The 13,652-nt window shown below is 40.5% G+C and overlaps 1 protein-coding gene across 2 annotated transcripts in view; it reads left to right on the forward strand.

The window, feature by feature from the left end:
* lrrc1 (leucine rich repeat containing 1) overlaps positions 1-13,652 on the forward strand; it is a 39,394-nt gene that overhangs the window by 6,985 nt on the left and 18,757 nt on the right. For both annotated transcript variants that reach the window (XM_035800988.2, XM_035800987.2), the window contains exons 2-5: positions 4,204-4,321; positions 6,152-6,230; positions 7,737-7,826; positions 12,152-12,208. In XM_035800988.2, coding sequence (XP_035656881.1) covers positions 4,288-4,321; positions 6,152-6,230; positions 7,737-7,826; positions 12,152-12,208 — 260 coding nt within the window. In that variant the 5' untranslated portion in view covers positions 4,204-4,287. The remainder of the gene's footprint in view (positions 1-4,203; positions 4,322-6,151; positions 6,231-7,736; positions 7,827-12,151; positions 12,209-13,652) is intronic.

A 13,652-nucleotide genomic window follows, 5' to 3' on the forward strand; every position in this document is an offset into this window, starting at 1 on the left:
GGGAGCCTGGCTGCTGCTGTTAGGTCAGAACGCTTGGATCAACCCTACTTCTCAGCCAGAACGTCCAATGTGTGCTCTGAGAGCTAAATGCTCTGAATTTACGAATGGACAAACTGACAACCCTCTGAGTTTATGAACGCCCACGGCACACTCTGGCACTCCAGAATTAATTTACAAATACACCCGTAGTATAAACCAGCCCTTAGTCTTGAAATCTTTGGTTGTTTAGTACATGGCCTCACATGTGAATCCTTAAATAGATGGGCAGGGCTAAGGCTTAAGAGGGTGTGAACAATGTTGTCTGGGTGTAGACAAAGCGGAGCTTGCCAGTAGGTTTACCAAAACATTTGAGGGCCATTTTCTCAAGTGCGGTTACTAGTATATCAACTTTCAAAGCAGAATTACTTTCCCATTGTTCCTTCACTGTAGTGTATGATATGCCATTTTCTAGCTCTGAGTCTGCTTTTATCCAATGTAAATACACCATTTCAAATTTTGCTACATGAGATCGAGCCGGTCGGTCACTTATGACTAGAATTTGTGACAGGTTTTTTTTCTCCCCGTTTTGGACGTTGGTACGTTTTTTCCCCCCCGGCTGTTCAGGCATGCTAGTTTTTCTCGAGGTCAGCCGAAGTTTGGGAGCTGACATCTACGCCCCTTCGTTCGTGATTGGTCAACTGTAGGGATTCTTCAATTAAGTATTTTGTCATTCAAAAAGAGAAATACTGCACCAAACATCTTAGTCACACAATTTTGCAAAAACGTCATAATTTGGTCTGTTTGAGATACCGCAAGGAATCTGTCATTAATTAGGCTATCTAAGTCAGAATGAATCTATTTTGAGGAAGTGTATACTGGCTTTGGTGTCTCAATGTTCAAACAGTACTATTTGCTTGAAAAACGATAAAATGCACAAGGTCTTTTAAGAGTATGCGAGGACACTCTGTTTCGGCTATACTTCAGCTAGCCGCCGGCTAAACTTAACCATGCTGACACCTTTTAGTCCTCATAGACCACACCGTAATGTCTTCATCTAGGGCAGGAATTATCAACTCAATTTAGCCGCTGGACATTTGTTAAATTGTATAAAACATTTTTTTTGGAGTGGATGGTCGACTGCAAATTGACCAAAAGAAGTCCAAACAGATATTTAACTTAAACATAATAATTTCAAACCTTGCTTACATTTGTATACGATCACATACCTGTTTTATGCATGGGAACAGATTTCCAAAAGGAAAATCACTGAGCTGATTTGCAGGTGTTTTTAGTCTTCTGTCCACCCCCCCCAAAAAAACAAGATTTTTTTATTTTTTTTGCTCAGAACTTGGGGTGCCGATAGTTGGGAACCCTGATCTAGGTGATAATTTCCCCTTGAAAACTATGAAAGATGTTGTAGAAAGTAACCACGTCAAATGGCTTGGAATGTTTGACAAACCCCTTTACCCCTAGCCATTCTGGTTTGTTTAACCTCTTGGGGCCCCTCATATATATATAGGCTAGACAGTCGGTACCGGTAGTTTGTTAGGTTAAGTTAATGAATTTTGGCTTCTGTTTGAACAAGTCGTCCTTGAGCATCTATGACTTTGAATGGTCTTAATCAGGCTTGTTCAGTTTAGTTTAGAGTACCTTTGAGCTAGGCCACAGGGAATATGCCTAGGTTAAACTAGGCTAATTGTAGGCTAGTTTTTTTTCTTCAGTTTTCAAGCTAATACCTTTTGGCTTTGGGTAATGTCCTGTGCAAGGTACAAGATGGACACTGAACTTAAATCCAAAGAACAGCTTAAATCATGAAATAGGCTATCTCAAACAGACCAATTTAACAGATCACTCTAACCCTGCTATGCTGTTCAAGCTGAGGAGTTCAACACTGTTGTCTACTAGATTTTTATTTTGTTATCTATTTTTAAACAGGAGCCTTTCCTTTTGTAAAGACACTGGTATAGAGACAAATAGAAAGTTTAGTTTGTGGGAGTCATTAGGATACACCTCAGTTGAATTTAGGATAAGTCAATATTTGGGTTAGAGTGGGGAACGGTATATTATTTCAGTTTTCATTGTGCCAATCAAATCATTCTAATTTTATTTGTTTTGTACATATATATTTTGCAGATGTTATCGGTGCAGTGAAATGCTGGTTCCTAACCCCAACAGTACAGTAATACCGAACAATACACAAATCCCCAAAATAAAGATATCAGGATGAGCAATATCTATCTGAAATATAAATATACACACAACAAAAATATATAAACTCAACATATAAAGTGTTGGTCCCATGTTTCATGTGCTGAAATAAAAAAAGCACGAAAAGCTTATTTCTTTCATTTTATGCACAAATGTGTTTTCAGCCCTGTTTGTGAGCATTTCTCTTTTGCCAAAAATAATCCATCCACTTGACAGGTGTGGCATATCAAGAAGCAGATTGAACAGCATGATCATTCCACAGGTGCATCTTGTGCTGGGGACAATAAAAAGACAGTTTTATCACACAACACAATGCCACGTTTCTAGTTTTGAGGGATGTCCAACTGGCCTCTCAACCATAGACCACATGTAACCACGCCAGCCATGGATCTCTGCATCCGGTTTCTTCACCTGTGGGATCGTCTGCGGGGGGATGAGTGAGGAGTATAAAGTCCTTTCGTGGGGAAAAACTCATTCTGGTTGACTGTGCCTGGCTCCCCAGTGGGTGGGCCTGGCTCCCCAGTGGGTGGGCCTGGCTCCCCAGTGGGTGGGCCTGGCTCCCCAGTGGGTGGGCCTGGCTCCCCAGTGGGTGGGCCTATGCCTGCCCCCAGCTGCACCCCTGCCCAGTCATGTGAAATTCTTAGATTTGGCCCTATGAATTTATTTAAATTGACTGATTTCCTTAAATGAACTGTAACTCAGTAAAATCTTTGAAATTGTTACATGTTGCGCTTTAATATTTTTGTTCATTGTTTGTTTTTTATGGACAATAATATGAATAGAAAATGTGTGTACAGCAGTACTTCTAATCTATAGGATGAGTTGGGGGCGTGCCGTGGGGGGGTGAACGAAAGCCTAACCTGCCGTTCCTGTTTCTGACATTGTACTCTGGAACGGCTGATTCAACTTGTTGAGACATTAGAACAGACCAAGGCCTAGTCTATATTTATAATGAACAGAATAGAGGCTTGTATGCTCCTCTCTCTGTCTGGTCATAAGGTTGTTTCAGGTCACGACAAACATGAGATGAAACCTATGTTAGTTTAATCGAGTGCAGTCTTGTCTGGGTGTGTCTGTCTGTGTCTCTGTCCCATGAATACCTGTTTTCAGTCCAGTTATGATTAGGCTAGGTTTGTTGTGGACATAGAAAAATGTGGTATTGTGAACAGGTAAATGTAGGTAGAATATGTCAAAGGTGGAAGCCTAGATTGAGTGTGCTCTTAAATGCTAATTGGAGTCCAGTTCACTGTCATCACTGATTGCCTTGGGTTTGCAATCAAAGTAGACTACTTGTCCTTAAAATAGGCCTACTTCATCTGAGATTTTTTTTATTTTTATACCAGTAGCCTATTATTCATAATTCAATTAAAGTGGAGGGCTATATATATAATTCCCTCACGACTTCTGTGAAAAGACAATGAAGATTGTGATCTCGCTTTCAGTTATTAGTGGAGACCTATAGTGAGACTTGTGCAGGACATTGTTCCGATTAGAAGCGTTTCCAACCATCTTACATAGTGTTCTTGAAATTGTCTGTTTTTGAAAAGGGTCTTTTTGGGGGTGTCATTTTTATCTATGAAACGGAGACGTTTAAATTGCATGTTGACTTGGAGTGCCTGGCAGTGTCAGGATAAGACACCATCCAAGTAGGTCATCATCCAGAAGAATGGATGATTACATCAGAGAACTGGGTGGGAACTGAACAATATTTCCCAGGCCACTGACCACCACTCTTAGGCCTAATTGCTTTACTTTTTTGCTGGTTTTACACTTATTTACTGAGTTGATTTGTAGACAAGTATGGTTAGCCTACAACCTGTTTTTAAGACTCACTCAACATTTTAATTCGGTTCAATCTGGAAAATGTTTTATCAACGTACTACTGTTGCATCACATTTTCAGGATGGGACAAACTATTGATCACCATGTTGTATCGTGTTTGTTCACACTGAATGTTTCCTATGTCCATGTCGACTGTAGGCCTACTGCTAATCTGATGTGTGTTGTCTTTTTCAGCCATTTTTTCAGCTGGTAAAGCTACGAAAGCTGGGCCTGAGTGACAACGAGATCCAGAGGCTTCCTCCAGAGATAGCCAACTTCATGCAGCTGGTAGAACTTGATGTCTCTCGTAATGGTGAGAAGAGAACCACTGCTCTAAACTTGGGGTGTGACGCTTAAACTAAATTGGGATCGTTAACATAAAAAATAATATTAAAAAAGAAAGTGTTTTACATTTTTTTTATACAAAGTTAAAATCACAGTGCCGTTATCAAAATGACCACTAACAAACAGGTTAAATAAAAGTAATTGAAACTAAAATATGTATCTTTTTGGGTGACCCAACTAAATTCACGTAGAAATATGAGTTGCGTCTTTTGCTTTAAATTTAGAGAACTGGTCGAATTTCAGCAACCAGGAAATGGCTGCTCGATCTCTGCATTATTGCACCTTTAAATAAACACCTAATGCAACAATGCTGTAACGTTAGTAGGAGGAGATATGCATCTGTCAAATTATTTGCCATGAATATAAAGAGCTCCGCACGTCATCCTCGTTAACAGTTGAAAAAATGGTAGCGAGTGAGACCGGAAAATGACAGTAGCAAAGTCCTGTATGGCAATACTTCGAGAAGTTAAATAAGAAGGTTGTGAAATGCAAACTTTGCAAGGTGGAATTGAGCTACAGTGGGAGTACAGGTGCAATGCTGAATGGGTGGCACGGTGAAACCCAACCCGTTGCTGGCAGCAGTGGGTTAAGGGACGGAGTCAGAATTGCAGTGCTGATTGCAGTTGATATGCAGCCATTTGTCTATGGTAGAGGACTTTGGCTTCAATGTTTCCCTAATGGCATCTCTAGAACCAGATTACAAGATGTAATGCTGAAAAACCGTGGCCCAGATGGATAAATTATACAATGATTGCTCTGCAAATAGCCCTACAAAGCTCTTAAACACCATACGTGGCAGAACAGATTGTTGGACGTCTATGAATACGCTGTCATACATCGCTGCAACGAACCAAAAGGGTAGCGGTGTGGTTAAGGTTACGTTAACACCACATTTTAAGAAGAGAAATTGAAGAAATAGTGACGACCGTCTGGTAGCCAGCCAGGTCTGTGGTTGATTGAACTGCATGCCACCTGGCGGTCACAAGCAGGACCATATCTGAATTTTGAATTCATGTAATTTGAAGATTTGTTTTTCCTATCGTTTAAACAATAAATGGCAGTTTAAACGTTAAGAATGTTTTTTTTTACACTTGTCACATCCCTACTATAAACACTTGGTTGGTGGGATTTTCAGCCCCACCAAACAGGCCTAAACTCTCATTGACTCAACCACTGGTGCTATGAATGAAAACATTTTAAACTGCCTGCTTATTTTGATAATGCTTCATTTATGACTAGGCTCTTTGTTAGAAAATGCAATAAATGCTGGACAAGCAATAGAAGTAGCTCAAACCACCATTCAGTGCTATCAATCCCCTTCACTGTACAGACCCAACATATTTTCAGAGCCACATTGGTATGGTTTCTCCCATAACTTCTGGACTTAACATTTCTCAAAGAGAGCTGCCATCGCAGAGCTTCCCAGTAGGACAAAATCCAGAATGCTAATTATGTTGATTTATAGAAGTTCAAATGGCAGTTTCACATGCAGCTCTATGTTTGGCGCCACAACCATACTCATTTTGTGGTGATTCTAAATAGACCTTTCTCCTTTATGGATATTTATTCACGTTGTTTCTGGATCACTAGCTTTAAGTGGAAATGCCTCGTTGGATGGACGTTCTGAACTATGTTGTAATCTTGACTGAGGCACGTTATAGTTTGGCCAAGAAATCTTAGGCCTGGCTAACAAAACCGGTCTTCATTTTATGCCAGTGTTTAGTGTGTTGTTTCCCAATACCATTTACAGGGTGTTGATCAAGATGTTTCTAACATGAAGTTCTTTCCTCCCTCATAGACATCATAGAAATTCCAGAGACCATTTCTTACTGTAAAGCTCTCCAAGTAGCAGACTTTAGTGGAAACCCATTAACAAGGTAACTGAACTTTGAATTCATGTCTCCATAAATGTTTAGCTAATGGGAAGGATAACAAGACGGACAGGACAGCGGTGTAGTAGCACTATAGTAGGCTGTATGTAGGAACTGCATGACAACGTCAACAAAGTAACAATCGTTTGAACACTTAGCAGACCGTTGTAAATAAGAACTATACTGGAAGGAGAATGGAAACTTTTTTTATGTAGGTACGTCTTCAGACAGCATTTATTTGTTGCTTTAACTACTAGTCTATCTGACGGCATTGAACTAAAATATTGTTCAATTAGCATGAACTAGTCATTTAAGTTAATGAATATAATTGTATGGGATATATTCCCCCCCAGTTGTCCTGTCAGCTGTCTCATGCAGAGGAGGCTGGTGGGAAGAGCTATAGGAGGACAGGCTCATTGTAGTCCCCCTATAACACCTCCCACCAGCATCCTTTGGTCTCATGGTGAGGTCTATGTTTAATTTGCACCCCCAATGGAGGCAAAGCCACAATGCCATATGGTTCAGTTTGGGACTGGCCATGCACTGGGCTGTGTGATTAGCTACACATTGGTAATGTACATATGGCCTAGATCAGGGGTATTCAACTATTACCCTACGAGATCCGGAGCCTGCTGGTTTTCTGTTCTACCTGATAATTAATTGCACCCACCTGGTGTCTAAATCAGTCCCTGATCAGAGGATAACAATGGGGGAAAATGCAGTGGAACTGGCTTCGAGGTTCAGAGTTGAGTTTGAAGGGCCTAGATGTTCTTGTTAGAAAGCTTTACTCAGTTCCCGAGGAAGAGAATATATTATTATTATTTATTATATATTATTATTATATATTATTATATTATTATTATTATTATTATATTATATTAAGAGAATATATAGCTGGCACTCTGTGACTGACCTGCAGATGATACAACATGTTTAAGCATTGTGATTTGGAATTAAATGTGGCCAGGCATTACAACCCACAAATAAAACTTTCACTCTCCCACACTGACAGTAGCATTGTGTGTCGGAGATTGTCTCTGGGTCACCATTGTAAATATGAGTGGGCGGCAGGTAGCTAGGTAGTTAAGAGCTTTTGGCCAGTAATTGAAAAGTTGCTGCTTTGAATCCCTGAGCCGACTAAGTGTAAAGTCTGTTAAGGTGCCCTTGAGCAAGGCACTTAACCCTAATTGCTCCTGTAAGTCACTGTGGACAAATGACTAAAATGTAGAAAATATATATCTCTGGGTGACAACTTTTTAGATAGGTGTGAATCAGGTCATGAAGGCTTAAAACCATAATATATCAAATGGAAAGAAAAAGTTAGTTCCTGTTGATCAGACACTTTCCTGTCAGAGAGGAAAGTAGTTGGCCTATGTCAGCTTTATAGTATATTTTATGGATGTTTCCTTATTGCCTATTAATACAGTCAGATCCATAGATTTTCAAGAATCTGCATCCATTTATTATCATCTAGCAAGAATCTGATTTATATTTGAATGCCTGTTTTTCCAGATTGCCTGAGAGTTTTCCAGAGCTCCGGAATTTAACTTGCCTTTCCATCAATGACATTTCGTTGCAGATTCTTCCTGAAAACATTGGAAAGTAAGTACCTCATCCTTTTAGTCTAAAAACAACATTTAATTCATAGTCCTTTTCATACAGAATCATATTTTTTATATTAATAATATTTAAAATAATATTTTGGTCATTTTTATGAGGATTCAGTATATAATTTCACAAAGGGACAAGAATGGTGTTATTGGATTTATGGCATATAAAACTCTCCCTGTAAATGTATCAGCAGATTCTGCTTCTTTCCTGTCCTTCTCTATCCCCAGCGGCCCCGTTAATTTCCTGTGTAATTTTCTCCAGCGTGCCATGTTCCTTGATGTTTCACTTGCAGACGAATGCCAGCCCTCTCTCCCTTCAGATAAAGGCTTAATATAGCATGGAGCAACTAGTGTAAAACTAAACAAAGCTCTGTTTTGATTTGACATATTGCTGTAAATTAGGGATTACTGTATGTAGCATAGCCTTACATGATTAATACACAGATGGTATTTTGCAGAATGATTCAGTCTTGGTTTTCTGGCTCTGTGATTAGTAGGTCTAGATTATAGACTTTAAGTAATGTTACATTCATTGCGCTCAGCTCGATTAAGTCCTATTAAATCTGTTGTCATCTGCGTTACCATGGTGACCTAGTAAGCGCTCCGTGACAGTTAATGTTAAGACGGACCTACTCGTGAATAAATGGAGAGCATTAGCCCAGATATTGATTGTTCATCCATTCACTCACTCATCTAGCTGTGGAGGACTGAAATTATATCACCACATGAGGTTGTACTCAAAAGGTGTAGGCTTTATGGATTTATAGAAAAAAGACTTTTCTACACCGCTGTTGATCTCTCGGACAGGCTCACGCAACATAAATGGTATCGTACTGTCTGTCAACAGATTGTAGGATGTGACAACTGAGAACCTTCGTTCAGATTTTTCATCACTGATCATTTAAACAAATCACAATTTCACATCTTTTGAATTTCCAAAGGGGATATTTGTCCCATTGACTAACTTCAGAGAGAGGGGGGTGAAGCTGACGCTCTGCTTCCTCTCCTCGTCTTTTCAACACATCTGCTCCCAGAACTTAATCGAGCATCTGATGCAATTACACAAGATTTTAGTACCATGTTTCTAAAATGACGATTATGAATGTGGCCAGCTAACCTCTCACCGAGACACCACTGGAGTAGCTACTTTTGGATAACCCACGCTGGAAATCATCCAGCATTGATGTACCATATCAGTGTTGCATTTGAGCCATTGATCTATGCTCTTACTTTCCCAGTAGATTTGACAGATTTCTCTATTGGCTTTCCACTGGATCCGACCCTCATGCAGAGTGGTTTAGAGGGCTCAGGGATAACAGATAAGTTTTCAGAGCTATTTCGTCTACCTCCCGATGGCATAGGATTCTACCTCCGCCAAATGCATGTGTACCATACAGATGTTAGATCTTAATTTGACCACTCTTTTGTTGCTGAGAATTTTCCTGCATCGCATGTTGTCTAATTTTGACCAGATAATAGCCTAACCACTGATCAAGCAACATTATTGATTAACGTTTAACTGTTGCTGCAGGATTATTTTGCTGCGACAGTAGGGGTCAAATTAAGATCCTGTATCTATCACACTTGTATAACTAAATGAGTCAGTGCCTGTCAGGATCTGCCCTCACAACTAGGGGAGTTAATGACTGAGAACTAGAACACGATTAAAAACAAGTTAGTGTGGCTCAACACCGCATGCAGCTCCCCGTCACAGGGGTGAATGGCACTGACACCTTATCAACTCAACATGGTATTAGTCAGCTGGCTGGCTCTGTGGCAAAACTTAATGTACAGCCATGTGAATGTTAAGTTGCACCTCTTGCAGCATGTTGCGAGTGGTTTGGTTGGCTCTCCTGGGTCATCTGAAATGCTAGGGCTAAAACTGCAAGCATCAGAGCTAGAAGAGATTTCTCGCTGTCCTTTTAATCTGGCCCAGTAACCTCACGTTGTGACGGGGGGAATCTAGAAAGACCCAGTCGGGTTCGTCACCGCAGAGGGTTAGCCTGTCATTCAGGAGAGATTCCTTATAGATTAAGAAGAATTCTACTCTGTTTATCCTGTCGTTTGAGACTTCATGGCTCACATTTATTTGCTTTACTCCCATTTATTAATGTTATTCAGAGACCAAAGAACAGACTGTCAACTGTCCTGTTTCGATTAAAAGCTCCCGAGCCAGTAGACCATTCAAATTGTATTACTTGTTAAAGGATTTGCTGCCTCCCTCCCTCCAAAAACTACTTTAGGATTTTATTTCATTATACTGTCACTGGAAAAAAAAAGTAAGAGCGAGACGGGGGTTGACCTGGGGGGGCTCTGAGGTACTGGAACGCATGAAAAGAAAATCCCATTTAAAATAAAGCATTGTATGCATATCACATTTGCATAGTGGAATAGAGCAGTACAGTAGAGGCGTTTGCATTAGTTGCACACATGGGGAAATATCTTTGTAGCCTAAGGTCTGGAGAAGAATGTGACCTTTTATAAATTAATTTCATGCAGTTCCAGGTCACTTTACATGACTGGAGTCTTTAGTATAATATTTTTAAATACCGCACTGAGAATCTGAGCTCAATAAAAATGACAATCTTGAATCCATCAATAGCCTAGGCAATGTGCTCATGCCACAAGCCTATCTTGTCTTGTCTTACTTTGTAAAACAATGCTGTTTGCTTAATAGGCTTATTTGGAAGTTAATAAAATATGTTGGTAGCCTACAGCAGACAGAACTAGTCTTCTCTTTTCAGCAGGAGCCATTTGCTTTTCAACCTGTGTTTTTCCACTATTGTAGTAGAAATATTGCGCAATGCCTGTTTTGGCTGCATGCTGTTCACTGACAGATTCACTGTGTGTTCCAGACTGTAGGCTATGTCTTTTTGATTGGGCTACACACAATCCACAGCTAGGCAATTAATAATAAAAAAAGAAGCTATTGATCATCTGTGGCAAAATGGATATGCCTGCTCCTGGTGTAGTATTCTGAATGAGTTAGAATTACAGGTGTTTGTTCAGAAAGAAACTAACTTTCGCAAATGTATTTAAATTGTTCAGGGGTGCTGCAGCAGCCCCCTTCCCGCGGTTATGAGGAAATAAATGAAGTGCAACGCTGGCGAGATGAGTTGCAGGCTCATGTCTAGCAGAGTGGAGAGAGATCATCGAAGGTGACTCTTATCCTAGTTCTATGAGAGATACAGGCAGTATTCTCTCTCACCTCAGCTACAGCCACGGGTTGATCTCTAGGCTACAATGTTGCGCAAACCATAAAGCTGGGCTGCCCCAACCTGAATAAATTCTTAGAATATTAGGCAAGTGCTGAAAATCTACGCTTTGAAATGAACTCTGATCGCTTTTATTAGAATGTGCTTTTATTAGAGCGTTCCGGCAGGACCCAGCTCAAATGAAGCACTGACTTTATCATAACCTAATGGTAATTTAATTGTCTCGTTTCAAATGAAAGTAATAACAACCAACACTGAGAACATTACCTCTAAACACTCACCATTATGTAGAGAGTACATGGACACGCCAGTTTATCAAAAAGATAAAACATGTTTTTAGAGTGCCCTACTGTGTCATGGTTTATTCATGTTCTATTCTTTAACTAGGTCTAAATGGACAGTGTTGACATGGACTTAAAGTATACTTTTTTTAAAATGTATTTTTTTAGCTGTACTTTTGAATCCGGAAGTCATAACAAATGCTAAGACTTCAATCGTAGCGTTGTGTCAATCAAGTTAAGACCACACTTTATATAGATGGATTACTTTTTGTGCCATTTGATTCACAATAAGCCACGATTGATTTCTGGCTTTAATGTTCCAGTCCACAAGATATAGAGATTCTTCTGCTTCATTTAACTGATGCAATTAGGCCCGTAGTTCACCAGTGACGATGTCCAAGCCATATCTCCAGAGACCTGCAGGAGTGAGTCGCATCACTTTACCACCCACTGTCAGCTGGAATCAAAAGTGCTGTAATTATTTGAATACCTTTCTTATAGGTCACAATCAGATGGAAGCAAATATGGCAAGAAATATTTAGTTACAGATTGTGCATACTTATTATTTATTTTTTCTACCTGCGCTCCATGGTTCCCTTTCATTGGGGATCAAAGATATTACCTCAGCCATTATTTTAGTTGGTATTCGTTCTCCTGAAAGACTTAATTCTTGGATTTCAGAGACTGTCGGAGATGGCTTCAAGTAATCTTCATAAAAAGGACAAATATAAGTGCTTTTTTTCCCTCTATGATTTGTTTGTTATTGTACCCAGATTATCACAAACAACAAATAGCCACTTCTCTTTTGCCTCTCTCCACAGCCTCACCAACTTGGTGTCACTGGAACTCAGAGAGAACCTGCTAACGTATTTACCAGAGTAAGTACTTCCCTAGACCCAGTGCATTCAGAAAGTATTCAGACCCCTTCACTTTTTTTGCCATTTTGTTACATTACAGCCTTATTGTAAAATGGTTTAAATTGTTAGTTTTTTCCCCCCTCAATCTACACATGACACCATAATGACATCCAAAAAAACAGGTTTTTAGAAATGTTAGCAAAAAAAACAAAAAAGGCAGCGATTACAGCCTCAAGTTTTCTTGAGTATGACGCTACAAGCCTAGCACACCTGTTTTTGGAGAGTTTCTCCCATTCTTCTCTGCAGATCCTCTCAAGTGCTGTCAGGTTGGATGGGGAGCATCGCTGCACAGCTATTTTCAGGTCTCTCCAGAGATGTTCGATCGGGTTCATGTCCGGGCTCTGGCTGGGCAACTCAAGGACATTCAGAGACTTATCCCGAAGCCACTCCTGCATTTGTCTTGGCTGTGTGCTTAGGGTCGATGCCCTGTTAGAAGGTGAACCTTTGCCCCAGTCTGAGAACCTGTTCCAGAGTGCTCAGGACTTTATCAAGGATCTCTCTGTACTTTGCTCCGTTCATCTTTCCCTCGATCCTGACTAGTCTCCCAGTCCCTGCTGCTGGAAAAACATCCCCACAGCATGATGCTGCCACCACCATGATTCACCATAGCGATGGTGCCATGTTTCCTCCAGACGTGACGCTTGGCATTCAAGCCAAAGAGTTTAATCATGCTTTTATCAGACCAGAGAATGCTGTTTCTCATGGTCAGAGTCCTTTAGGTGCTTTTTGGCAAACTCCAAGTGTGCTGTCATGTGTCTTTTACTGTGTAATGGCTTCTGTTTGGCCACAACCATAAAGGCCTGATTGTTGGAGGGCTGCAGAGATGGCTGACCTTCTGGAAGGTTCTCTCTTGGTCACCTCCCTGACCAAGGCCCTTCTCCCCCAATTGCTCAGTTTGGCCAGGTGGCCAGCTGTAGGAAGAGTCTTGGTGGTTCCAAACTTCTTTGCTTTCAGAATGATGAAGGCCACTGTGTTCTTGGACCTTCAATGCTGCAAAATGTTCTTGGTACCCTTCCCCAGATCTGTGCCTTGAAACAATTGTGTCTCGGGGCTCTACGGACAGTTATTTCGACCTCATGGCTTGGTTTTTGCTTTGACCTTATAGGACCTTTGCAGGGGCCTTATATAGACAGGTGTGTGCCTTTCCAAATCATGTCCAATCAATTGAATTTACCACAAGTGGACTCCAATCAAGTTGTAGAAACACCTCAAGGAAAATTGAAGGGGTCTGAATACTTTCAGAATGCACTGGAAATACTTTGTTCCAGGGCAAATATTAATTGAAGGCACAAGACGACTAGGCCTACTTTTTTAGTCCGTCAGAGACTGAAATTCTTATTTTGCCCTTTTCCCAACCCCCCCAGACATCTGTGTTCCACAAACGCTCTGAGAGTGGCACCCATTC

Source organism: Oncorhynchus keta, chromosome 24, assembly GCF_023373465.1.
Source record: "Oncorhynchus keta strain PuntledgeMale-10-30-2019 chromosome 24, Oket_V2, whole genome shotgun sequence".
NCBI lineage: Eukaryota > Metazoa > Chordata > Actinopteri > Salmoniformes > Salmonidae > Oncorhynchus > Oncorhynchus keta.